Consider the following 22,665-nt stretch of genomic DNA (forward strand, 5'->3'; position numbering starts at 1 on the left):
CTGACTGGGCAGGCGATGTGAAAACACGAAAATCTACGAGTGGTTTTGTTTTCTTATTTGGTGGTGGACCAATTTGCTGGACCAGCAAAGCGCAAGCGAGTGTTGCATTATCGTCACTGGAAGCAGAGTACAATGCATTAACGTTGGCGTGTCAGGAGGTGCTATGGTTGCGGCGATTGCTAGAAGACTTCGACGAACCACAGACCATGCCAATTGTGTTGTACGAAGACAATCAAGGTTGTATATGCTTTGCTACTGCAGAGAGATCGAGTGGGCGAGTGAAGCATATCGATACGAAAAGGAACTTCATACGTGAATTATGCGAGCAGAGAACTGTGGAGCTGATATACTGTCAGTCGAGCGAAATGATAGCAGATGCATTGACAAAGCCGTTATCTGCGCCTCAGATAGGGAAGTTTTTGAAGCAAATTCAAATGTGCTCGAATTAACTATGTGTTTTGAACAGTAGTTATTTAGGAGGAGTGTTGAATGTAAATAACAACTTTCTGTTTTTCTGGCAACACTGCCAGCGAATTGTCAAACTTGTAAATACGTGAAATAAATCAGTTGAGCTTTGAACGTAGAGTAAAACGGACGCCGGACTGTGTAAAGAGTTTTACTTGCGTGAGCATTACTCATCATTCTCGAGATTTTTATGATAACTTACTTTTAGTTCTCTTGCAACACAAACTTTTAACACGATGGCATCTCCCTTTATTGGTGATTATAATTCTAGCTATAGATGCTTTCAGATCTCATCTTGGACGACCTTTAGACGCACGCTTTGTCATCTTGCTGTTATGCCCAAACAGGCAATAAAACCAATTTAAACCCCATCTTTCATGAATGGATCATTTGGAATAGTTTATTCTTCTACTATAATACTACTTGCCGATGAAGAAGACACGGGAGTACACACAAACTTTCATATTGCATTCTGTTGTAAGCAAACAGGGTTTAGATGAGTTAATGGTTGGATATTCAACCAAGATATACAGGCAAGATAGCCAATGTTTCAATATATATATGAGACGAAAGGTATTTTATTCTGAATGGATGGTTGGAAAATAAACCAGGTAGATTGTTGTTGCCTTGCTGGATTTGAAGATTTATAAAATGCATAATCCGACTTTGAAATGTTGTCGGTTGTTTAAAATAAAACGTTAAGTTGTACTAGAAATGGCAATACATCATGAGAAAGGTTGTTTCTGTCAATGAACTACGAAATTGGTTTTATGGATTTTGTTCCTTTTTTGTGTATCTTTTGGTATGTTCGTATTTTTGGTGTGAATTAGTGTACACTTTCCTGATGACAGAAAGCAATAAAAAAAACCTAAAAACAGAACTGACAGGTTCCGATCCGCCTTTTACTATAGTAGTTGTTATCTGGTTTCTCTCTGGTTAATCTTTTCAGTCCAAAGGATTTATTTTTGGCGGTGTTATAAAAGTAATTCACTGAAGTTAGAATAATGTGTCTGAATAACATTCGAACCGACGATGGGGTTTAGTTTTATCTGATAAAATCCAATAAAAGAAAAATGGTTTGAAAGAACGCTTGTTAAAATTACACATTGCACACACGCACTCAAACATACCGCCGGCCGTTCGAGCCGATATTGCAGCACCGTGCCATCTCTCTTCCATCATCTTTACCCAACTCCATTACTTTTCTTGTCCATGTGCGTATTCTCAGTCATTTAATTCTTCTGCTTTCCGATCCATCCCTTCCTACCCTTCCTCGTTCAACGCTATGCCATCGTTCCTTAACACACAAACGAAACCTCGTAGAATCGGTAGAAAACTTTGTTCTTTGCAAAATAAGTAACTATCTAAATTGTTTCCACAGTTTTACAATGTACCCCGTATTGCAATATTGTTCGACACCAACTAACAGCTGTATATGGTCGTTTTTGTAGACGATTTGGCTAAATAGCGCATTGTGCACGTGTCATTTGTTACTTCTACGACATATTTGTTCCACGTACACTCGCTCTGTAGGAGTTCCTATATAGGCAATATCCGATAACAGTGCAATAGTAGTTTCACAATGCCCACAAAGCTTTATCCTTCCAAAACTTTCATATGATAACTGTTAGTTTGCACCAAAAAATACTCGGAAATCATTTCAAACGAATGAAAACATTAGGCCTACGATCGGGAACAGTTCCCATTTGTCTTGCTTGCCCTATAGTCCCTGTAGTACTTTCCTACTTTCGTTTAATGCTATCCGACACTCGATGGAATCCAGTTTAGTAGTCTCCCTGGTACCAGAGCAACGTTTCAGTCACCATCAGCTACGGAACTTATCGTACACTCTAACGAACTTAGCATAATCGCGCATCAAAATGACGCCCATAGTAGCAGTAGTAGTAGTGGTAATATTAATAATAATTATTAAAATCATATTCGTACTAATCATAATCACAATTAACGCTTTACACTTAGCAAAACCGTCGCTCACAACTGTCCATCGCGAGTGATGCACGTGCCGCATCGGTCCGTTTTGGGACCGACGGCTGTTGCAAAACGGTATAAAATAATATCACAAACTCAATCCAATACCGGTACCATCGTTAGCTTCCGACACCGGTGGATGACGAGGCGCACCGAGGTGCGTTGGCAATAGCTTTCATAAAGCGATCGAGGGTACGATCGGTGCAGAATACGTTTGCCAACCGTTTCGTCTGTTTGCACGAGCAGCCAGCATGGGAAACGTAATACTCAGACTCCAACGGGTAATAGATCTTAAGAAAGTGTCAGTCTGATGGGTGACGGATTGACCGAAGATGGGATATGCGCTGCTTTGTGTTAGCAGGACCAGAATAAAATAAATAGCAGGGACATAAACTAAACAGGGTATAAACAATGAAGCACAGGTGATGCAATACAGTGCGATGAAAAAAGAACGATCGTAGGAAGAAAGGTCGGTGCACACTGAGTGATCGGTCTTGCACTGATACGGGTTGAGATGGGGAAAGAGATCGTGGCAACAGTCGGCACAATTATGGGTCATTACGAGACGATCACTAATGGAACTGGTACTAATTCTATGGCAACGTGCGTTCCCGTTGCTACTACATTCAGAATAGGGATAAATGTATGATTCGCTGCTGTTGCTTGACTGTGAACTCCATCCTCCCGCAGTCGGTTCACAGGAGAGCAGCGCATCATTACGGTCGGTTTGCGACGCGTGAAGTCACCAGAGATTCTTCGGCAACACGTAACCATTGTAGTTCAGCCCAAACTTGCCGTCCAGTGCTAGCAGTGCCCCGGTCGGCGTATCATGCCCTTCAATTTCTCCGCCACCCTTTTTCATGCCAAATATTTCATCCCCAGATCCAACCTTCTTTCCAGCCTCATCGTACGTGGTGACCGTTTCCTTGCGTCCATCTTTCGTGGACAACGTGACGGTCGTTTGAGTGTTTCCTTGGGAATCTCGTACCGTGCGACGTGTTTCAAAGGACTAAAATGAAAATGTAGTAAGAAAAAAAACCGCAACATCAACAACAACTAGCTTTATGTGGCAGTATAGTGAACACGTATAATACCCCATCCGGGCGGCGAATCGTCTGCGAAATGATGCTTTGGCCAAACATGCGCGGTCCCTGGAACGCGCCCTCAAACAATCCACCTTCGGGGAAACGTTGCTGCAGGCTACCGTTGCGTCTCATCGGTTTGGAGATGCCTGCACCGGATGATAGCCGTGTCTGGTCGGTAATACCATGGATTAGATCCATCACTTTCTCATCGTCGGTCAGTCGGCGGCGTTCCGCTGTAGCGCTATTATTTTCCACCTTGTCCTTGCGTTTCTTCGGCATCAGTTCCTTCAGATCCGGCGATATGCGCTGCAGCAGTGAATGCAGTTGATCAGCATAGATCCTAATAAACATGGGAGAGAGTTCGTGTACGTTTCACTCAAATATCATTCAAAAAATACCTAACCGATACACTTACTCTCCATCCAGGTCAGTATCTTGCCGCTTCACATCCTTGCCAAGTTCGGCTTCCTCAAAGCCTGGCTTCAGAAAATCTTGCTTCAAATCATGATCGAACATTTTCACATTATCTGTTATGGTACAATAAAGTATTAGCATCTATGCCATGCACTAGTTTATTGTGGACGCTATTCCGGTCATTTTCTTACCGTCATACTCTTCGAGCGATTTCCACATCTCCTGCATCTGCTGCTCGAAGTACTTCTGCATTTCGATCGGGTTGGTAAAAATTTGCACACCGTAAATTTTCCGATTATCAAACAGCTCGTCATCGCTGTCGTCCTCCTCTACCCAGATCGGCTTGCGGAACTCGTCCTTGAGTGTTGTTTTTTTCTTTCTATGTATGTGTGTGTGTCGGAAAAGTTTTGAACCGGAAAATAGAGAGTACAGGAAAATATGAAAATGCTTTTTTCTACACCATGGACAGGCGCATTCGCCCTGTGTTTGGTAATAAAATAAAAACCGGTGCAAAGTAAGAAGCCGTTAACGTTAACTGCATGGAATCGATGGAACTCCTACCTGTTATCATCATCGTCATCCTTCCGGCCGTCTAAGCCCATAAATTTTTTTAACAGGTCCATCTTTACGACGCAAATTTTGATGCCTTTCAAAGGACACGGGTTCAAACAAAAAAAAGTACACTGCTACTACAGAAGCGAGAGCAGTAGGCTGCGGCGGCGACGAATGCTATGTTCCGCTGGCTATATGCTGGTTTGTTTTGATGCTGAAACTGTATGTATAGCAGCTTGCTTCGATTCGTTTGTTTGATTACACACGCGACGATTAGCACGGTTTAGCGGTCACACAGACCAAATCGATTGGAGGAAAGGGGGTTTGGTCTGATGCAAGCAACCTGGGGTGTTTTACCCAAAAGTCACGTAGGTCACCTTTCGGCTTGCCGTCACCTGATATTTTGTTTTGCGTATCGCACACGAGCAAACGAATGCTCGAGCGGTGGAATGTTTAGAGTATTCGCATTTAGAAGACACAATTATGCTGTAATATTTTCCACTTTTCGTTGCTGTAACGAGGTTTTACGAGACAGGCGAGTGTGCAGCTGAGATGAAACCGAAATAAAATCCCGTTGGAAAAATGCTTAAGCTGATCGAATAGACCAGTATTCAGCACCAGGGAGAAGAATAGAGATTTGGCGAACTAACTAACAAAGTACACGAAATAAATGTACACGTTTGTAGAAATTCCAATTGCTGATGGTGCTCGGATGCAAAGGTTCTAGAAAAGTTCGAAGGCCCGACTCGACTGATAGTGAAAATCTCCTGTTCAGCTGTCAAACCCAGTGGGGGGGTCAGGCGCTTTGATGCGCGTCAACAACGCAAGCGCATCAGCAACCTCCTTCTTCTACGTTATGCTCGAGCGAGATGGCAGTATGCAAAATTGTTTTTGTTCGATGAAAGTAGCGAGAAAAAGAAGGCATGCTCCGGCTCCGGAATCTAATGCCTTGCCTGGTCAGCCTGGCGAGACATTATTTTATCAATTTTTAATTGCTTAACATTATGCGCACCGTCCATTAAAATCCAATAAACTTCTATTACTCACGTAGTATTGTTGGTAAACGAGAGTCTGTTTAATTACCCAGCTTCAGAAGGAAAAAAAATACAATTTAACACACACGATGAGTTTTGGAAGGGAACCGTTTGTTTGTTTTTAAATCCTCCGTTTATTTGACTAAAGGGTTCAACGAAGCAACATGGTGCAGCAGAATGTTATCATCTACCTAGACACACAGATTCTCAGTGATGATGATCGATCTTCTCAAAACGCTGCCCACAATATCCGCAAGCATGAGCACCGGGTTTATCCTACAAAGAAATGTGTGACAAATTCTTTAAGATTTAAGGACATTGTTTTAGGGGATTAGGATTTTTACCAAATTGATGTACACTTTGGGATGGCCTAGAGCAGGATCGGTTCCACCGTCACAGCATACTACACGCTGTTCCGATTTGACGATCGGCGCTTCGTCAATCAGCTTAATGGCCCAGTTCGGATTGACCACTTTGGTTGCGTTCACGAAACGTGCATTCCGGTAGTCATTAGCTTCATAGTACTGAAACAAAAATGGAAATTACAATAACACACCGCTACTCTTCCGCGGGAAGGACTTGCGTAATCGTGCCACTCACGGGCTGATGCTGCCTACCTGCCCAGTGTGAGTGATTTCATCCTTAATTGTGGCGCACTGAGTAGCCAGGACCTGTGTGCTGATGGGTCTGGAACCGATCACGTTCGCCAGCCGGCGTGCAGGCGAAAGAATCATCCGTGAGGCCATTCCGGCGTGAATTTGTGTTGCTATTGATTTCTCTGTGTTGTTTTTATTCCGAACACAGACCGTTTTGGAGAAAATTGGCAGCTGATTGCGTTTGACAACTGTGACAACTGAAGCGATACTCGATAGTTCGGTCCGGGCCGCTGTTTTTGATGATAAACTGCTGAATGAGATTTTGCAATAATATAACTTTTTTTCTATTCTTTATTCAATTATTCACTTCATTTTGATATTCTTTACAACCAAGCCAATCTACAAGGAAACATGGATTTCTTTTTCTTCTTTTCATGTTTACCACCCACACGGTTGATCGAACAACCCACCTCACGCGCTGTCAAAAGGACCGACCGTGAAACGAACATGAAGAAAAACAGAAACAAGTGCTAAATGCATCGATAGAAACTTTTTACAGAAGATCTTTGAATAAGATTCATTCCCGTGCCGAAAATGTTGTTCCTAGCTCGTTGTTAAAACGTTCCCGTGTACCAGCAACACTGCAGAGCTGCACACAACACGCTGCTATCCCAGGAACGCAGGTGAGAAAATGTTGCCAAATTTTGTGCATTGTTTACTGTACGTTCCTTCCACGCGAAAGATTTTCCAATCGTCGAGAGAAAATAGGGAAACAACTTCTGCCGTGCTTCCGCTTTTCCGCACAGCATGCTTGGTACGTGGCATATCTTACGAACTTCGCCTGGCAAGAATGCTACGGACACCATTCGTCCAAAACCATCAACCTTGCTTGAGGGTTTTGGTATGCGTTGCACGTTGCTTGCGCCAGTCGGCGGGTGGGGGATGTTGGAAAGTGGTGAAAAATGTGCGTTGAAAACTCGATCATTCTGTAAGGCGGATAGGACGTTGAGACAGATGCATATTTTCGTCCGCTCATGAGAAACTTTTGATTGGAACAGGTTGAAAGAAGAGTGCTAATTCCACGGCATAGTGGCGATCGAAACGATCAGCAAAAGTGTAAACGGCATCGTTAAGGCAAAACAATTAGCTATTGTGGATGTGTGTTGTCCATGTGAGTTCATCAGGTAAAAATCCTATAGTGGCATGCCAACCAAATTCGGATAGCAAAGGGTCACGTTGAGGAATTGGTCACGTACCCAAGGGCACATAAATGAAGAAGAATGCTGAATGCGTCTAGAAGAAAATACACCAAGCAGTGGTAGTGCATTGCACCGTTGCTTGGCGACGCATATAGAAATCGTGATGAAACGTTTCATCGTTGCTTGGATATGTGAAAGCGGCCACGAACGAAGTAGGCCAGGCTGCGCATGGTGGTTTCTCTCTACTGGCGGCTTGCATCGGATGCGATCGTATGCCGTAGATTGACCGGAAGAATGGGCAAGAAAGGAATAAAACTAAGGACACAGCACTCCTAATTGGAATGCACTTGTGACTTCTCATTTATATTAGATCGAAGAAGCTTTAAACAGGAAACCACATCTCACAAGGTGGAACTTTGGATGGCTCACCGAAAAAAGAACAAGTTGAAAGTGTGGCGTAGAAGAAGGAATGAAAAATGCGAAAATTCATGCTTGATCGCATTTGTTGTAAGCCCATTATATGAACCGTAGGTTTTTCTTGCAGTTTACCCATTCCGTGTGCTTTGTATCGAACTTCTTCTGTGAAACAGTGAAGAGGCAAGGCAAACATGACATCCGTCCAAAGCCAGGAAGATCTTGAAGCACGGATCGCACGCATTAAGAAACGAAATGAGGAAATTGAGCAGAAGTACCGCGAGGCTGAAGAGGACCGGCTGCGAGCAATGAAGGAAAATGCGATGGTGGAGATAAAGCCACCCAAGGACGACGATTGGCCTCGCGAGCATAAGTATGATAAGATCGATTTTAACTACGAGCTTGACGAAAGCACGCTCGCACAGCTGGAAGGTATATATGATAACTGTCTCCGATTCCAAATACCGATATTATGCCAGTGCGTATCGCTCACTTTTTCATGGTCTTCTATTCACAGAGAGAAAGAAGGAAAAGAATGCCTTCATTCAAAAGATAGCAAAAGAGTATAAAGGATTTGCGGAAGGCGAAGGACCACCACCGGATCCGGCATACAGTTTTCTAGCCGATGTAGAACGTGACGGTGAGAAAACGGGGCAATCTAGTGATGGTGGTAGTCCTAACGGCAATGCAGCCATAATTACACCGAATGGTAGAAGTCCACCCGGGAAGGGTGCTGAACACTTCGATCGTCGCAATCCTAACAATCGAAGCGGACATCGGCCAGGTGGTGTTTCGAGAGATGCGATAGGCTCACACTCTGGACAGAGAACGAGGGGTGGTGGTAAGCAGCAGCATGGTCACCACGGTGGCCATCATCAACATCATGGCGGTGGGACTAACGTTCAGCGTTCGTTTTCCACCAATGAGCACGATGGATGGCGATCTGCATCAGGGGAGCAACAGCGTCGAAGTGCCCGTGGTACGACACACGTAACACACGAAGGTGCCGCCCATTGGAGGCGCGGAGAACAACACGATGGGCAGGAGAGCCGCAGCAAGGACGATAGTGGTTTGCATACCTCAGCCAAATTGGAACCGAATTTGACGGTTTCGATATCGCGTGATGGCGAGTTTAAGAGTGTGAAAGGTAAGCTATCTCAATTGGTTCATTTAAGAGTGCAATAGTTAGATTAATATTTTCAATTTATCCATTTGACCAGTTACATCTCCTCCAATTATCGGGAGTGGCCGTGTTGGGCCTCGCCAAGCTGCGAAACCCCAATTTCAGTTTCACACCGGTCAAGGAGATCATAACCAGCAGCCTCATGGTCAACACCATTTGCCGCTTACTAGTACCACCGGCCGCAAAGAGTCTCATCCGGTTGATCATTTAAATCGCAACACCGCCGGTCGTAAATCGGATCGTGGTGGAGAAAGTGCCAAAAAGTCCGGACAAACGAATGGAAAAGGCAATGGTTCACAGCCGAAGAGTAGCAGTGTGCAGGATCGTTTAAATCGAAACCGTACGGCGGGTGTAGTTGCCGCAGGTGGCGATAAGAATGAAAATTTTATTTCAACTACTAAAACTAATGTGGCACAACCCGTGTCAGGTGCGGCTAAAGCAACGCTCAAGACCATCTCGAAAATCATTGAAAAGAATGCAGAAATTGATGAAAAGCTGGCGCGTGATCTGGCACGAGAAAACGAAAAGTTAGCCACGAAAGTGAAGGAATTACGCTTGCAGCAGGAACAGTAAGGCAGTCTTTAGCGTTGGCCCTTGCGATTGCTTAAGGCAGAGGAATATAGTTTATCTTTCCTTGGACCAGTGTTATGGTGCCTCGACCGAGCGAGTACACACATGCAATGGCGTGTTCACCTACTCCCAGGCGTTCCAATTCGAAAGCAGGCAATAGTTTGTTTTTAATTATTGGCGTGCTGATTGCACGTTAATGTTTGTTTCAAATGCATAGTGGAAGTAGCTGCAAAGAGTCTTAAAGATGTCCGCTTCTTCAGTATGTATGAACAAAATTTTACGGTTTGTACAGTAATGTTCTGTATGAAACAGATGGTATTTGATCTTTATTGATTTTCTTTTGTTCTTATGCTCACTCATCTATGAAGATGGTTTTAGATTTCATATCAATTGTCCTGAAACGTGTCTCTCATGCTTAGTGGAAATGCGCCACTATTTTGACGGAAGATTGTTAGATCGCATCCTTAAACTGGGAAATGATGCAATGACAGAAGCTGCTGAAACAGGTTAAATCAGAGCAACGTGCATAGTTATCAGCTTTATACGTAATTAGTTGACGAAAAGAGATTTACTTTGATTTTATATATTAACACCTTTTAATCCAATCGACTATCTAATATAGGGGGAGGTTTGTGTAAAGATGTTTTGTCATTTCCGTCCCAACGGAGATTGATTACAAAACAGGCTGGTAGTGTAAACCCTTCCCATTTATATTACATCATTTAATCACGCTGGTTCGTTTGAATGAATTGTAAAACTACACCATAATGTGTGGACCTTCGCGCGAAGGTAGATCAATTGTTTTAGCGACATGGATGTAGCAATTGAGCGGCAATCCAATAACGCTGTACGCATACAACAAGCATTTAAATTGCAACTTTCGCATTGCGTTTAAAGTGCACGCAAATTTATTTATTGTTAACCGTAACACCCTATTTGGTAGCATTTTATTAGCCAGATGTGGAGACATAATTTTAAAGAACATTCATTTTCTGACTCCTTTTAATCCGTAACTTTATCCAACAATCAATTTTATCGAAGATATGCTGAAAACCTTAATTTATCGTGATTGTATAATAAAAAAAGAAAACAGGTTGCAAATATATGTGAACGCATGCACTGATAGTAACGCTTTCGTAGATTGAACATTGTTTTTGTCGTCGAAACCCCATTTCCCAGAGAAAAGATAAATAACTCGTTATCCAGCATCCAAATTTCTAGATGCTTGCGGATCTAGTAATAGTTTAGATGTTTCCTAGCAGCTCGAAACTGTTTCGGAATCATTTTTAATAAGAATGAGGGATGCTCATCGAAAAGGGCAACCGAATGGACCAAGCTACCACGTGCCGTACGGTTTTGTGGTAAAGTGCGCGCCATAAATTTAAAATAATAATCTAAAAAATGACAGTCGCATGACCGGCAAGTCGACCATAGTGCAGCGTTCGCGTACAGTGTAGGCAAACCAGTTGCCAACTAACTGACAGGTCGGAGTTTTTCACAACAAAAACAGAAAAGCAATAGTGGCATTGTCCTGCAGCAAAACAAAGCGTATTGCGTGTTTTATATCTATCTGAAATTAGCTTACAAATTGACTGGGATTAAACCGTGTGTTGGATAATGTAATCCTAACGAAGCTTGGCACACGGGCCAACGATTACAGTGGCAGACACCATAACGTGTACTGCATCTCCGTTTGTTTGTGTGCGAAAGAAAACAATGAAGAGAAGTAGGAGCAGCAGCAGCATCGGCAGAAGTGCATGATTTGCAATCGAGCGTGAATATAGATTCAATGCGTTAAAATACATTGGGCAGCGGCGACGAAACGTAATACGCATAAACATTCGCACACGAGCGCACACAGGCGTAACCAATAGATTTGTCGGTGTGGAACAGTGTAGCGGATCACTCAAGTCACGACACGTTCGAGTGATTTTTTTTTGCTGTTTTTGCGCAGAGAAATCATCGGTGACCTATCTGGTAGCGGTGAAATTTTGTTTACAGTGCTGTATCTACCCTTAGAGAACAAGAATAGAGCGAGTTTACCATCTTCACCAAGGACGCCACAGTCATATTTCGAGCAGTAGCGTTAAGCTGGAAGTAAAATCCTTTGAGATCTGGGAAACATCCAATCTCCCCACCAGGGACTGGTGACGAATGCAGCATGACGGTGGTTTATCCACGTAAAATGTTGGCCCGATTCCATCCGTACCATGGTCAGAACATTATACTGTTTAACGAGAACACGGTCGCGTATCGGAAGGCCAGTTTCGGAAATGCGCTCACCTTTAGCGAGAAACCGTTGCAACCGGGTGAAATCTTTCTGCTAGAGATCGAGAAAAATGAGCGTGGCTGGAGTGGACACATGAGATTGGGTAAGTTTTGTTTTTTGGTGAATACTAATGTTTAATTCAGCTAATGATCCCTGACGGGGGTCGTGTTGTGTTCATGCGTATACGTACTAAGGGGCTTAGGCGTGTAGCTATGAAAAGCCAAAACATCAAATATTTAGCCGAACAAAGCAAGTCCTGCAGACCGATAATCCTTATAGAAACAATAGAACAGTAGAATGCATCGCAAAGGGCAAAAGTCGTATCCTTCAAGTTGATCCTCTGATTTTGTAAGATACAGATCCTTTCATTCTTTTATCTCGAACAAATATACGTAAAGTTAGCAGTATATTACATCTAATACAGATAACATTAGTTATCTTAATTAATCGGTCACTATTCTAAAGAAGTGTCTAGAATTCAGTACAACACAGTCATGTCTTGTATTTTATGCTGCTTTTCCTTGTTTTGGAACGTCAAGGTCCGCTTTGGGGACCATCGCATCATTGATTCAATTTATGGGTTACTATTAGTTATTATAACTTCACTCGTAATAAACACCTATGAGTTAGTCCCATCAAATTTCGAAAGTCTCATCCTATTCTCGGTTGTGTCACATGATGGGATCGGTACCAAAATGTCACTCCAGGAATATTGATAATTAAGTATCGCAATAGAAGAGTCCCATCACATGCAGAACGAAGTGTTCTTTTCATTTATAGCTTGCTTCTAATTCTTCTAAATTTGATGTTAGATTCTGCTGCAACAGAGTCGCTTGATAAAATTCTTTGCGACACGGCAAATATGTTAAAGATTGTGTAAACTTCCTACATTGTACAAATCAGACATGTAACACTATTTTTCTTCGTTTACCTAGGTCTAACGCAGCTTGACATTAAACCAGCTTCCGCACTACAGTACGCTCTTCCGGATTTAGCGAATCTTGGCCACAGTTGGGTCTTCCCCATCACGCGCACGGTCGGCAACTCGATGCTCAAAAGCAACATCCTTGGAAATGGTATCAACGTGAAAACTTCGCGTGGTGTCTTTCCGCGCAGTCTGCTCAAACCAATCTCGCAAGATGGTGGCGCCAGTACGGACATTCTGCCCACGGATACAAACTCTCGCATCGGCGTCATCTTCGTACCGAGTGAACACGAAGCGGACAAAGCCGAAATGCACTTTATCATTAATGGTGAAGATCAAGGACCATGCACACATGACATCCCGTACACGAAAGGCGCACTGCACGTGGTAATCGATGTGTACGGTACGACGAAACAGGTGAAGATCATCCAGCTATACGGTATCTCAACGCTACAGGGTGCTTGCCGGGATGCAATACTGGCACGGGTAAAAAAATCTGCCATTCCCGAGCTACCGTTGCCGGAAAGTTTGAAAAACTATTTGCTACAGTGTGGGCTGTAAGTGAGAACTACCATCTGAAATTCAGGTCGGGTGGTGTGGGTAATTGACGATGTGGGAAACAGTTAATCTACCCCGGCAGTAGCTTCATTCCCAGTGAGAGCATCGTACGGCAAAATTGGAATCTCCTTCGCCGTTTGCTCGCCACACTTTGTCAAGCTATGTTTTTAATTTATCACAGACCGGGTTATAAACCTCTGGACCAGTATCATGGTGAAGTATCGGATCATATTTGTTTTGTCACTAAACTTACAGGGTCTTTTCCTTACGTATTGCCCTAATTTTAAACGTGTAAAAGATGCAGCATAAACGCGGGTCATTTGTAATGCAGGAAACTTTGTGTGTAGCTAAGTTGATTTAAAATTTGCTTTACATCTCAATTCTTCCATGGACTTCTTCAGAGCTGCTGATTATAAATTACTGTAACAAACCAATATCTTTAAATAATCACAATCACAAGCTAGAATTTTCACATTAATATACATAACTCGATTCCCTGCATTTCAGCTGCAACATAATGTAAAGAAGTTCCCTTCACATATTGATTTTTCTACTAGGTTGGAATAAAATAGTTACAAATGGGACAAATGGGGGCAGTAGCAGAACAGTTTTGTGAATAACGGTACAAACGGGGCAATAGGAACAATTCCTACGTAGTTCCGGGTCGTACAGAGAAATGTTTATATTTAATCAAAGCCTCAGAACTAAAACGGAGCGAGCGAAAGTGAATAAATGTGAGTCACCCGTTTGCATAATTGTCCTCGTTTGTAATTATGTGTATTGAAAAGCTTGTTTTTTGAAAAGCTAGAGTACGAAAGTGATTGATGAGAGAACATTAATAAATGTAGAATATCCTACAGACATATTGGTGAAAACTTGTCTGTTTTTCTTTATTTCGGCTAACGTAAATGTTCTCTTTTTTATAGCTGTTTTGTAATAGAAATGGGATTTGTTTTATTTGATAATTAACCGTCAATTGAACATATGGAACTCCATTTCAGTTGCCAGTGAATCCCACTCTACTCCCTATTTCCTTTCATCTGTTGCATTGCGCAAACGGCCAATTTGCACAGTGTTGTACTAAAATTCAAATAGTCCCAGCTATTTGTCAACAATTTTTAGTACTGTCATTTAAGTGACGTGCGGAATTGTCAGTTGTGTAGCGATGCATCTGCATCTGTAGTTATTTACCAACGCCTGCGGATGCATTATCGGCCGGTTTGGGCGGACGGCTCGTGAAAACTACCAAAATTTCTTCCCTAAACTTTTTGTAGTTGGTGGCCCGCAGTTAAAAAATGCTTTCTGTGTGCAGGTTGTGTGCCCGTTGGGCTGAACGTGTGTTAGGCATAGATGTTCTTCTACTCAACAACTTGCAGCACGCAAAAGAGGCGATCAAGCAAATGTTTCACTTGGATGTACGCATTTTAATGGCGTTCGTTTTCACATGCTGTCTCGATGGTAATTCACGTTATCTTTACAGCTGTTGTGTCCCCCTTCGTATCCGAACCAGGTGTGCCTAGAATGCGTTCAATATCTGGAACACAGTTACGTTTTCCACCAGCAGCTGCTGAACGCGGAGAAGGTATTCCTGGCGCTACAGGAACGGGGTGAATTGATCCAGCGACTGTCGGAAATGAAAAATGCTGGTGATGCATTACAGTTCGAAGAGATGGTAGAAGAAGAATCGGGCTCTGAAGCGCTCCAAACTGATGCCGATGAATTAGTTGGTAAGGATAGAGAGATGGATGTCACAGCGGACGAAGAAAACAGCTCGTCGGCAAAACCATCGGAACGTGTGATCGAAATAAAGATTGAAGCTATCGAGGAGCTGGAAATTATTAGCTGTCCGCTAGCAACTGATGGAATCGTTAACGAACAATCATCTCGGGAAAAAATCGCTGATGATGAGGAGAATGAAAATTATTCACCAGATATGGAGCGACATCAAACACAAAGAGCGACAAAGAAAGTGAATGAGTTACGCCGAGAACCGATGACGGTTAAACTGCCACCGGAGCAAAAAACGAATCATACCGTCGTGCGAAACAAGTGTTACGTCTGTTATAAAACTTATGGGACGGAGGCTGAATTGATGTCCCATCTGATAAAGCATCACGACTTGCTGCCTTATCGTTGTCAACAGTGCAGTACACCGAACTGTGCCTATGAATTTCGTACGAACCAAGCACTGAACAAGCATCTCGAGACCCATTGGTACCCGTACGAGTGTGCCGAGTGTCAATTGCGCTTCAGCAAAAAGGAACGAATAGAAGACCATTTGCGTACGGTGCATGGGTCTGATAAATGGCACACTTGCAAGCGGTGTGGATTAAAGATTCAAGAATTGCGAAAATATCGGCTTCACGTAATTGCTCATCGGAATATGGAATCTACACAGTATCACACAGTAACTAATCTGCACGATCGCCAACAAGGGTTGCAGCATAAACATGTAAGACGTATCTTCCAGTGTCCCTATTGTGGGCGACATTTTAAACATAGTATAACCTATGAGCTGCACAAGACGCAACATCTGCAGACAAAACCACTGTATCAATGTACGGAGGCATGGTGTCGCGAGAGATTTACCAGCTTCCGCGAATGGCGACGACACATGAAGGCACACTTTCCGAACAAATCGGTATATTTAAAGCGGGCCCGTACGCTCCCAGAATCGCATCGAGATCCCAGCAGCTATCCGAAGGCATGCCCGGGACCGGACTGTTATTACGTAGCACCGGCACTGCCGCCCATGCTTGCCCACTTTAGCGTCCACTCCGTTCGTCCGTCCACATGCCGAAGTGTTCCATGGAACTCTGCGGCATAGTGAGTGTTAATAACCGTACGTAATGGTTCGGCTTTCGTCGCGAGTAGCGCGAACAAATCTATACACACTCCTGGGCAAACTTTCAATCATTAGTATTTATGGCGTACGCTGACGTACACTATCTCTGGCAGTGTAGCTCAACTGTAATGGTGGATTATTCTCCTGCCGAAACGTGATTTACCTACTAGATTAAGATTTGTGCTATTGGCTTATAAAGACTTAATCCTGTGAATCTACTATATTAAGGAATAATTGATAAGCTTTTTTGAATCACTCTAGCAGTAAAGCGTGTATCTCGAATCAATAAAAATAGAAGCTAAGAGAATGTCTTTAAAAACTATATTATTGGTCCTGTGTGTACAGGCACGCCATGGGGGCTCAAGAAAGCCAGAAATGGCGGGAGTGGCCTGGACCTCTTGGACCTGGAATCGAATTTCAATTTCGTTTATCTTTCAATATTTCTTAACTCAAGTTGAATGCCATTTCATAAAAGTAATTGACAAACGAGGAATATATTATTAAGATGGACCTTGCTAAACACTGGTTTGGTCCGATATCTCTTATGATCTTCTCAAGAACGTATACATTTTCACTACAGTATAGTTTGCTCAGAATAAAAATGCAATAAAAACGGAACAAATTAAAATTGCGCAACATTTATTTCATCTTCATTGCCGCACTCAAACAGGGATTCTGGTGTACAGCTTCAAAATCCTGAGGTAAAGGTCTATAATGGCAGTCGGAATTTGCTAAAAATGCTGTACGTTCGCCTCTAGTCTATAAGAAAAACGTTTAGGATTGCATCGTCCCAAACCCAAACGATACTAACAGTGCATGAAATCATCAATCTCATTCGCATTCTCATTCAGTGGTTCCCCCAGACCCACATCCTGCAGCAATATCCCCTGTCCGATATCCGTTTTTTCCAGATGCTGTTTCCGGATGTGTACCTTCAGATAGTCCTTTCGCGGATATCTTCTCAAACAGTACTCGCACTGGAACGGTTTCCCTTCGTCGCCGGGGTTGTGTGTGAGCATGTGCCTTTTCAGATCGGACGACTGGACGTATCGTTTCCGACAAACGGTACACTCGAATGCTTTCTCGCGCGTATGGACGCGAGTGTGAATTTTCAGACACTGCAACCGTTTAAAAGTGGCCGGACATGCTTTGCAGGCGTATTTGCGCTCCTGCGAGTGGCTTATGAGGTGGGTCTTGAGTAAATCCTTCGTCCGGAAACCTTTTCCACACTCGACGCACACCTGATCCTTGGCATTGCTCGTGTGCAACTTGAGATGGTTCTTCAGGTAGAGTTTGTTCTTAAACCGCCGTCCACACACACTACACTCGAAGGGCATTTCGTTCGAATGCGTTGTCTTGTGGTTGGAAAGGTCGTGGGCTCTCCCAAACGTACGGCCACAGATTGTGCACGGGTAGCACTTCGGCCGGTATACCTTTTGCTGGTGTTGCAGTAAAAAGAATACCGACGCAAAGCGCTTCCGACAGATGTTACATTCGAATGGTTTACCATCGTCCGTCCCGGAACCGGTCGAACCATCGCCGGTGGGTTTGTGAACGCGCTCGGAATGTTCCCGCAAGGCAGCAGCATCTTCGAACTCTTCCTTGCAACCACCGCAGCATCGCCGAAGCTTTTCTACAGCCTGCTGTTGGCTGTGTGCCCGCTCCACATGAAGTTTCAGGAAGAGTTGCTTCATAAACATGGCACCACACAGTTGGCATTGGTATTGGCGGATCAGTCGTTTGTGCGTTGCTAGCGATTTTCGTGTCGGGTAGCGCCGATAGCACGTGTCACATTCGAACGGTTTTTGAGCATCGGATGTTCGTTCGGGCCGGTGTACATCCTGTGAATGTACTAACAGGTCTAGTTCCTGCTCAAAATCCATCCGGCAGCCGCAGCATTTGTACGTTTCCGTATTCTTGTGGCATTTGCTGTGAATGTCTAGGTTTTCTTGTGTCATAAATCGCTTGCCACACTGCGGACAGGCATACTTCCGGTTAACGGATCGTTGATGTTCCTTGAGCAGCTGTTGGCTGCTGAAGCGCTTAAAGCACAACATACAGCGCAACGGCTTTTCTTCATTCATGGCACTCCTAGATGGGGATGTTTCAACCGGCAGATGAACGGTTTGACAGTGTTCCCGTAAGCTTTGCTCGCTATCAAACAGTTTCCGACAACCGCAACACTTTTGCTGCCACTCAGGAACAATGACCGAAGCGTCCTCTTCGTTGGTTTCGCTAGACTCGTGAACCGCATCGTTCTTGCCCATAACTAGACCATCGTACTTCAGAATCAGAGCTACGTCTTCATTCGAAAATACTGGCTTCATTTGATTCGTGTGCAATTCCTGGTGTTGAGCAGTATCTTCTTGCTGTTGCTGATAGTCCTGCTGAGAAGGTTGTATGGGCAACAACTGCTGGATAGCAGTTTCAGCAAACGCTTCCGCATCATCTGTTTTCTTATCGCTGGACGGTGCGAAGTCACAATTTGCATTCGTGTTCTCCAACAACATACCCTCCTCGGCTAGCATCATGTCGTCGTAACCGTTGGCAAGCAGAAACTCATAGCCGGACGGGTCCATATCTTCTGCACGCAGTCCCGTAACTGCCGACGAATCCGTTTTCTTTTCATCCCGATGCAGGTTCAGTTCGTGCTTGAAGATGGATCGAAGCGTAACGTCCGAGTCACGACATTTCTGTATAATGTGGTACGCAATGATCATGTACTCAGCACAGTTCCGGCACGCATTCCGTGGCAGTGCATCATTCTTGCGTATTTCGACCCGTGCACACTCCTTGATAACCTCGCTCAGCAGCACATCCTCGAACTCGTCGTAAACGCACACGAAATCATCCTCGCAGCTTTCCATGCAAATGCGGCACACCTTGTAGCAGTCTGGCTCGATCAAGATATCCATCGCTGATTAACGATCGGGAATTGTTCTGGGCACTGAAACCCACGTTTCTGGTTGGTTTGGAATCACATGCGGACTGAGTTACACACACTGTCCGTTCGTGTTTGAGTCTTCCGATAACGGGGGAGAGTTTTTACTGCACTGTGTTACGACTCATTTGTAGCACAGCTTGGACAGCTAGAAGCAGATAAGAAAGCGTAGAGGATTACGGGAGAATCAATTGGTTTTTACCAGAACGAAAGTGAACTGCGAGCAACGAGTGGTGTGCCCGTACTGTTTATTTACGTGCGCTGCTGTGCTTTTGACAGCTGCACACAAACGCAAAACAGCACGAAATCAAACCCTGCTCGAGTAACGCAAAAGTGAGACAAATCTGCTCGAGGTGTTCAGTGAATGGTGAGAAGCGCGTTCGCTCACCCGTCATTCACCGTACAGCTGTCAAACGAAACGCGTCGTTTCGGTACTTCGCCTGCCTGCCTTTGTTTCCTGCACATCGCTAAAAGTATTTTGCATTTATTCTATCGTGTAAGTAAAGTATCGATTCGGGTTTTCCCTCAATCATTGGAACAGTGTGTTCAATACCACGTTTCTCACCATTGTAGGGCGACGTAGTGTAGCACAAGAGTGGTTCGCTTTTCCAGACACTGCCCCTAACCTGAAAAAGTTGAGCTTTCAACCCCGTTTCGTAGAAACATCGCAGGCAGCAGCGCACACAACAATGGCAACTGTGATACGACTCAAGAGACGAGTGGATGAAGATCCATTGAATGCATTTGTGCTGAACTGTAAACGGCAGCGCGTCGAGGGTGAGGTGACGGGCGACGAAGACGACAATGCAAACGAGGCGGCTGCGGCGGGTACTTCGACCATACTAAAGTTTGCTGGCACATTTACTAAGGTAAGCAATGGGAGAGCTAATGGCACAAACCATAAGCACAGGTCTGTCTTCAAAATGCAACCTTTGTCCGTTTATTTACTCTCATCCATAGGCTGAAGGTATCGCTTCGCACATACAAAACATTCACAAAGATCAAGCGAAGGATGCGCTGTCGCGGGTGCACCGACCCAACATTACCTCCCGGAACCGGCTGGCAACGAAACAGAGCGCACAAAACAGCCGATTCAAAATAGTCAACTGCACACGTTCGATCGCAGCTGTGGAGAGTAGTGACTCGAGTGATAATCCGATCACGACAACGATCGTAGACGTGGAACGGGAGCCCGGGGTAGCCCGGTTGGAGAACGTCACACCGGACATGCCTGCACTGTCCGGTAGTGTCACGCCGGACATTGTAAATTCCGCGACAATTGGTGGGGCATCAAATCTACAGCAGCATCAGTCGGAACAGCTGCCATACTTTTACGAAAACGGTGTTCACTATGTCTACGATCTGTATGTAGCGGACGCGAGCCAGAATGTTACGCAGATTCCCTACTACATCGACAATCTGGACGATCTCAGGTTGGTGCTGATAGAAGACGCGTACTTTGCATTCTACTCGTTTATTTGAATGTTCCGGAACAGCGAACTATACATAGACATAAAGTAGTAGAAGGCCCGTGGTCGACTCGGCTCGGCAAGCTTGGGATTTGGGGTGTCCTTTTAGCGCGCGCAGGCTAGCATACTTTGTCCTTTCACTCCCATTCTACATCAATACGATACATAGTTGTGTAAGCATTAGAACAAACCCGGTACACTTACTCTCTGATAAAAATATACTCTGAATGGAAACACGCCCCACGAAGTGCCGTTCCGTGGCCCGTATTAAGGCGCGGACGGTGCACTGTTCGGTGTGCTGTTCTTTACCCAGTAAAATTATGCTGTGTGGTCTGATTTCTTCCTGAGTTATTGTTTTCTTTCTTCGAGGATAATGTTTAGTAGGGGTCTCGGTACTACTGTAAAATGAGTCGCAATTTGTTTGTTAATGGCCTTTTTCTTTCTCTTTTCCCGTGCGCCATCACAGCGTCATGGTGTGTGATGATCCGCTGTACTCATCCCACCGTGGTCTCGATTCGGACGATTCGAGCGATACAGATTCGGAAGATTCGAACGCTGAGGGTAACTGGCGCAATGATTACCCGGATGAAGAGGATCGTCAGGACGGTGATAGTGTTGACGAGGAGGATATGTTGCGCGCGGTGGAGGATCTTGATTTGGGTATGAGGACTGTTGCAATATTCAGCACTTTAATTACTCACTGTGTATCTTTGCTTCTATTGCAGAAGGCGAAAGGGAATTATCCTCGGACGAAGATTATGTGCGGTACGACAACGGGGAGGAGGACGGGGAGGATGGGTTCGCTTACCCGCGAAATGACGGTGTGCTGTACACGGACGAGGAGGAAGATTCCGACACTGATACGCAGGGCGTTAATCGGGACGACGTTCGGCGCTACGGTACAGCGTACGCTCGCTACAAAGCACGCATCCTGCGGGAAGAGAAACGTGGACATGCGGACAGCAGTAGTTCAAGCTCGGAGGAAAACTTTGATTTATATGATTAATTGTGTTCCAATTAGTGGTAAAAGTGTGTAAAAAGACATCAAGGTTAGAAGGAGTCACTCAGGAATATATGTTCAATACTTTGTATGTTGTGTGTCGGGGAAGGAGGGACCATTCTGTCTATCATCTTGCCAGAGCGCTCACATACTGTTCGATCGGTCCAGAGTTCAGTCCTTGGGGGCTGGGTTTGTGGATTGGCTGTTTATGAAGTGTGTATGATCGGTTTCAAAAAAGATCTGCGTTACCTACTTCAACAAAAATGCGTGAGTAGAGACCGTCGGTCACTCACTCAATAAATTCTCTTCTTCTCTCAACCAAAGGAAGCGTGCGCATGCTTTTATAAAATACACATATTTGTTCCTCTACCCAAACCCCCACACTGATTTCACATCAATAATCATCATCATATCTACCACTCCCCCAGAAGCAGTGGGTGATTATGATGATGGTCCTTGTCAATTTCCTTTCCTAGGCGGAGGGTGGCGAGGAGGAGTTCACGCTCTCTCTCAAAACCCCCCAGCAAAAAATGCATTGGAGAGAACAAATTTTACACGACAAGGTAAATTGTGGTTTTCCCACCCAAATTCCATTCGCATTCAAGAAACCTCTTCCCTTGAAGTTGCGATTCCAAGTGGTGGAACATGTGTCCAATATTTTTTGTAGAGATAATCGAACTAGCTGTGCGCTACCGCGGCGGCACTCACGCATCAGGGTGCGCTCAAGTAAACGATCTAAAAATAGTTGCCGAAGCACTCTTTATGTATGCTTCTAAATGGTATACGAACCACTCACTGGTGGTGAGCCCAGATAGCTCAGCGTACTGCGTGAGTGTGCCTCATCTCCCGGACGACAGAGAGAACCTCCGTCCCACACCCGAGTTCGAGACTCGTTTCGACCTCGACGAGCGTTTTGTGTGATTTCTCCCCCCTTGCTTTTACGTGTTCAATTTTAATCAATTTCATGATTTCAGTTGGTCAAATAGCAAGGCAAAATAAGGTCAACTTTCCACTCGAGCAGATGCAAGTGTATACATGTATGTGTGTATGCTCCTTATCTTCCTCGTACTAATTAAACAGACAAATCATAAATGACTACATTTTTTACCGCACACTTACTGTCAAATAACATATTTAATATAACATCTCACTTCCAA

General features: G+C 44.3%; 7 protein-coding genes across 7 annotated transcripts; 4 read left to right on the forward strand and 3 right to left on the reverse strand.

The window, feature by feature from the left end:
* Positions 1–3,196: 3,196 nt before the first annotated feature.
* LOC128714146 (uncharacterized) lies at positions 3,197–4,576 on the reverse strand. The gene is made up of 5 exons (XM_053809020.1): positions 4,515–4,576; positions 4,145–4,332; positions 3,955–4,066; positions 3,549–3,879; positions 3,197–3,463 (listed from the first exon to the last, which is right to left on the reverse strand). Exons 1-5 carry the CDS (start codon positions 4,574–4,576, stop codon positions 3,197–3,199), a joined length of 960 nt encoding a protein of 319 aa, XP_053664995.1.
* Positions 4,577–5,746: 1,170 nt separating this feature from the next.
* On the reverse strand, positions 5,747–6,285 carry LOC128711953 (NADH dehydrogenase [ubiquinone] iron-sulfur protein 6, mitochondrial). The gene is made up of 3 exons (XM_053806844.1): positions 6,157–6,285; positions 5,884–6,063; positions 5,747–5,815 (listed from the first exon to the last, which is right to left on the reverse strand). The coding sequence occupies exons 1-3, from the start codon at positions 6,283–6,285 to the stop codon at positions 5,747–5,749; spliced, it is 378 nt and encodes a 125-aa protein (XP_053662819.1).
* A 1,657-nt stretch (positions 6,286–7,942) lies between these two features.
* On the forward strand, positions 7,943–9,504 carry LOC128714936 (filaggrin-2-like). Its single transcript, XM_053809819.1, has 3 exons — positions 7,943–8,180; positions 8,266–8,895; positions 8,969–9,504. The coding sequence occupies exons 1-3, from the start codon at positions 7,943–7,945 to the stop codon at positions 9,502–9,504; spliced, it is 1,404 nt and encodes a 467-aa protein (XP_053665794.1).
* A 2,155-nt stretch (positions 9,505–11,659) lies between these two features.
* Positions 11,660–13,256, forward strand: LOC128714283 (neuralized-like protein 2). Its single transcript, XM_053809159.1, has 2 exons — positions 11,660–11,873; positions 12,706–13,256. The coding sequence occupies exons 1-2, from the start codon at positions 11,663–11,665 to the stop codon at positions 13,254–13,256; spliced, it is 762 nt and encodes a 253-aa protein (XP_053665134.1). The 5' UTR covers positions 11,660–11,662.
* A 1,292-nt stretch (positions 13,257–14,548) lies between these two features.
* Positions 14,549–16,080, forward strand: LOC128716327 (zinc finger protein 14 homolog). The gene is made up of 2 exons (XM_053811247.1): positions 14,549–14,668; positions 14,734–16,080. Exons 1-2 carry the CDS (start codon positions 14,549–14,551, stop codon positions 16,078–16,080), a joined length of 1,467 nt encoding a protein of 488 aa, XP_053667222.1.
* An 824-nt stretch (positions 16,081–16,904) lies between these two features.
* LOC128716097 (zinc finger protein ZFP2-like) lies at positions 16,905–19,013 on the reverse strand. Its single transcript, XM_053811017.1, has one exon. It carries the CDS (start codon positions 19,011–19,013, stop codon positions 16,905–16,907), a length of 2,109 nt encoding a protein of 702 aa, XP_053666992.1.
* A 715-nt stretch (positions 19,014–19,728) lies between these two features.
* LOC128713575 (probable RNA polymerase II nuclear localization protein SLC7A6OS) lies at positions 19,729–21,514 on the forward strand. The gene is made up of 4 exons (XM_053808436.1): positions 19,729–19,908; positions 20,000–20,472; positions 20,975–21,168; positions 21,234–21,514. Exons 1-4 carry the CDS (start codon positions 19,729–19,731, stop codon positions 21,512–21,514), a joined length of 1,128 nt encoding a protein of 375 aa, XP_053664411.1.
* Positions 21,515–22,665: the final 1,151 nt, after the last annotated feature.

The sequence above is a fragment of the Anopheles marshallii genome, chromosome 3, assembly GCF_943734725.1.
Source record: "Anopheles marshallii chromosome 3, idAnoMarsDA_429_01, whole genome shotgun sequence".
Classification (NCBI taxonomy): domain Eukaryota; kingdom Metazoa; phylum Arthropoda; class Insecta; order Diptera; family Culicidae; genus Anopheles; species Anopheles marshallii.

What these genes read in the sequence shown, in the direction of transcription:
- LOC128714146 (XM_053809020.1), bottom strand. Translation starts at nt 4,576, where the DNA reads ATGGACCTGTTAAAAAAATTTATGGGCTTAGACGGCCGGAAGGATGAC. An exon ending in GATGACGATGATGATAACAG is followed by an intron (nt 4,333 to 4,514) that starts GTAGGAGTTCCA and finishes ACACATACATAG; the next exon opens with AAAGAAAAAAACAACACTCA. An exon ending in GATACTGACCTGGATGGAGA is followed by an intron (nt 3,880 to 3,954) that starts GTAAGTGTATCG and finishes CATGTTTATTAG; the next exon opens with GATCTATGCTGATCAACTGC.
- LOC128711953 (XM_053806844.1), bottom strand. Translation starts at nt 6,285, where the DNA reads ATGGCCTCACGGATGATTCTTTCGCCTGCACGCCGGCTGGCGAACGTG. An exon ending in AAATCACTCACACTGGGCAG is followed by an intron (nt 6,064 to 6,156) that starts GTAGGCAGCATC and finishes TTTTTGTTTCAG; the next exon opens with TACTATGAAGCTAATGACTA. An exon ending in CCAAAGTGTACATCAATTTG is followed by an intron (nt 5,816 to 5,883) that starts GTAAAAATCCTA and finishes ATTTCTTTGTAG; the next exon opens with GATAAACCCGGTGCTCATGC.
- LOC128714936 (XM_053809819.1), top strand. Translation starts at nt 7,943, where the DNA reads ATGACATCCGTCCAAAGCCAGGAAGATCTTGAAGCACGGATCGCACGC. An exon ending in CACGCTCGCACAGCTGGAAG is followed by an intron (nt 8,181 to 8,265) that starts GTATATATGATA and finishes TTCTATTCACAG; the next exon opens with AGAGAAAGAAGGAAAAGAAT. An exon ending in CGAGTTTAAGAGTGTGAAAG is followed by an intron (nt 8,896 to 8,968) that starts GTAAGCTATCTC and finishes CCATTTGACCAG; the next exon opens with TTACATCTCCTCCAATTATC.
- LOC128714283 (XM_053809159.1), top strand. Translation starts at nt 11,663, where the DNA reads ATGACGGTGGTTTATCCACGTAAAATGTTGGCCCGATTCCATCCGTAC. An exon ending in GAGTGGACACATGAGATTGG is followed by an intron (nt 11,874 to 12,705) that starts GTAAGTTTTGTT and finishes TCGTTTACCTAG; the next exon opens with GTCTAACGCAGCTTGACATT.
- LOC128716327 (XM_053811247.1), top strand. Translation starts at nt 14,549, where the DNA reads ATGCTTTCTGTGTGCAGGTTGTGTGCCCGTTGGGCTGAACGTGTGTTA. An exon ending in AGCAAATGTTTCACTTGGAT is followed by an intron (nt 14,669 to 14,733) that starts GTACGCATTTTA and finishes TTATCTTTACAG; the next exon opens with CTGTTGTGTCCCCCTTCGTA.
- LOC128716097 (XM_053811017.1), bottom strand. Translation starts at nt 19,013, where the DNA reads ATGGATATCTTGATCGAGCCAGACTGCTACAAGGTGTGCCGCATTTGC.
- LOC128713575 (XM_053808436.1), top strand. Translation starts at nt 19,729, where the DNA reads ATGGCAACTGTGATACGACTCAAGAGACGAGTGGATGAAGATCCATTG. An exon ending in GACAATCTGGACGATCTCAG is followed by an intron (nt 20,473 to 20,974) that starts GTTGGTGCTGAT and finishes GCGCCATCACAG; the next exon opens with CGTCATGGTGTGTGATGATC. An exon ending in GGTGGAGGATCTTGATTTGG is followed by an intron (nt 21,169 to 21,233) that starts GTATGAGGACTG and finishes CTTCTATTGCAG; the next exon opens with AAGGCGAAAGGGAATTATCC.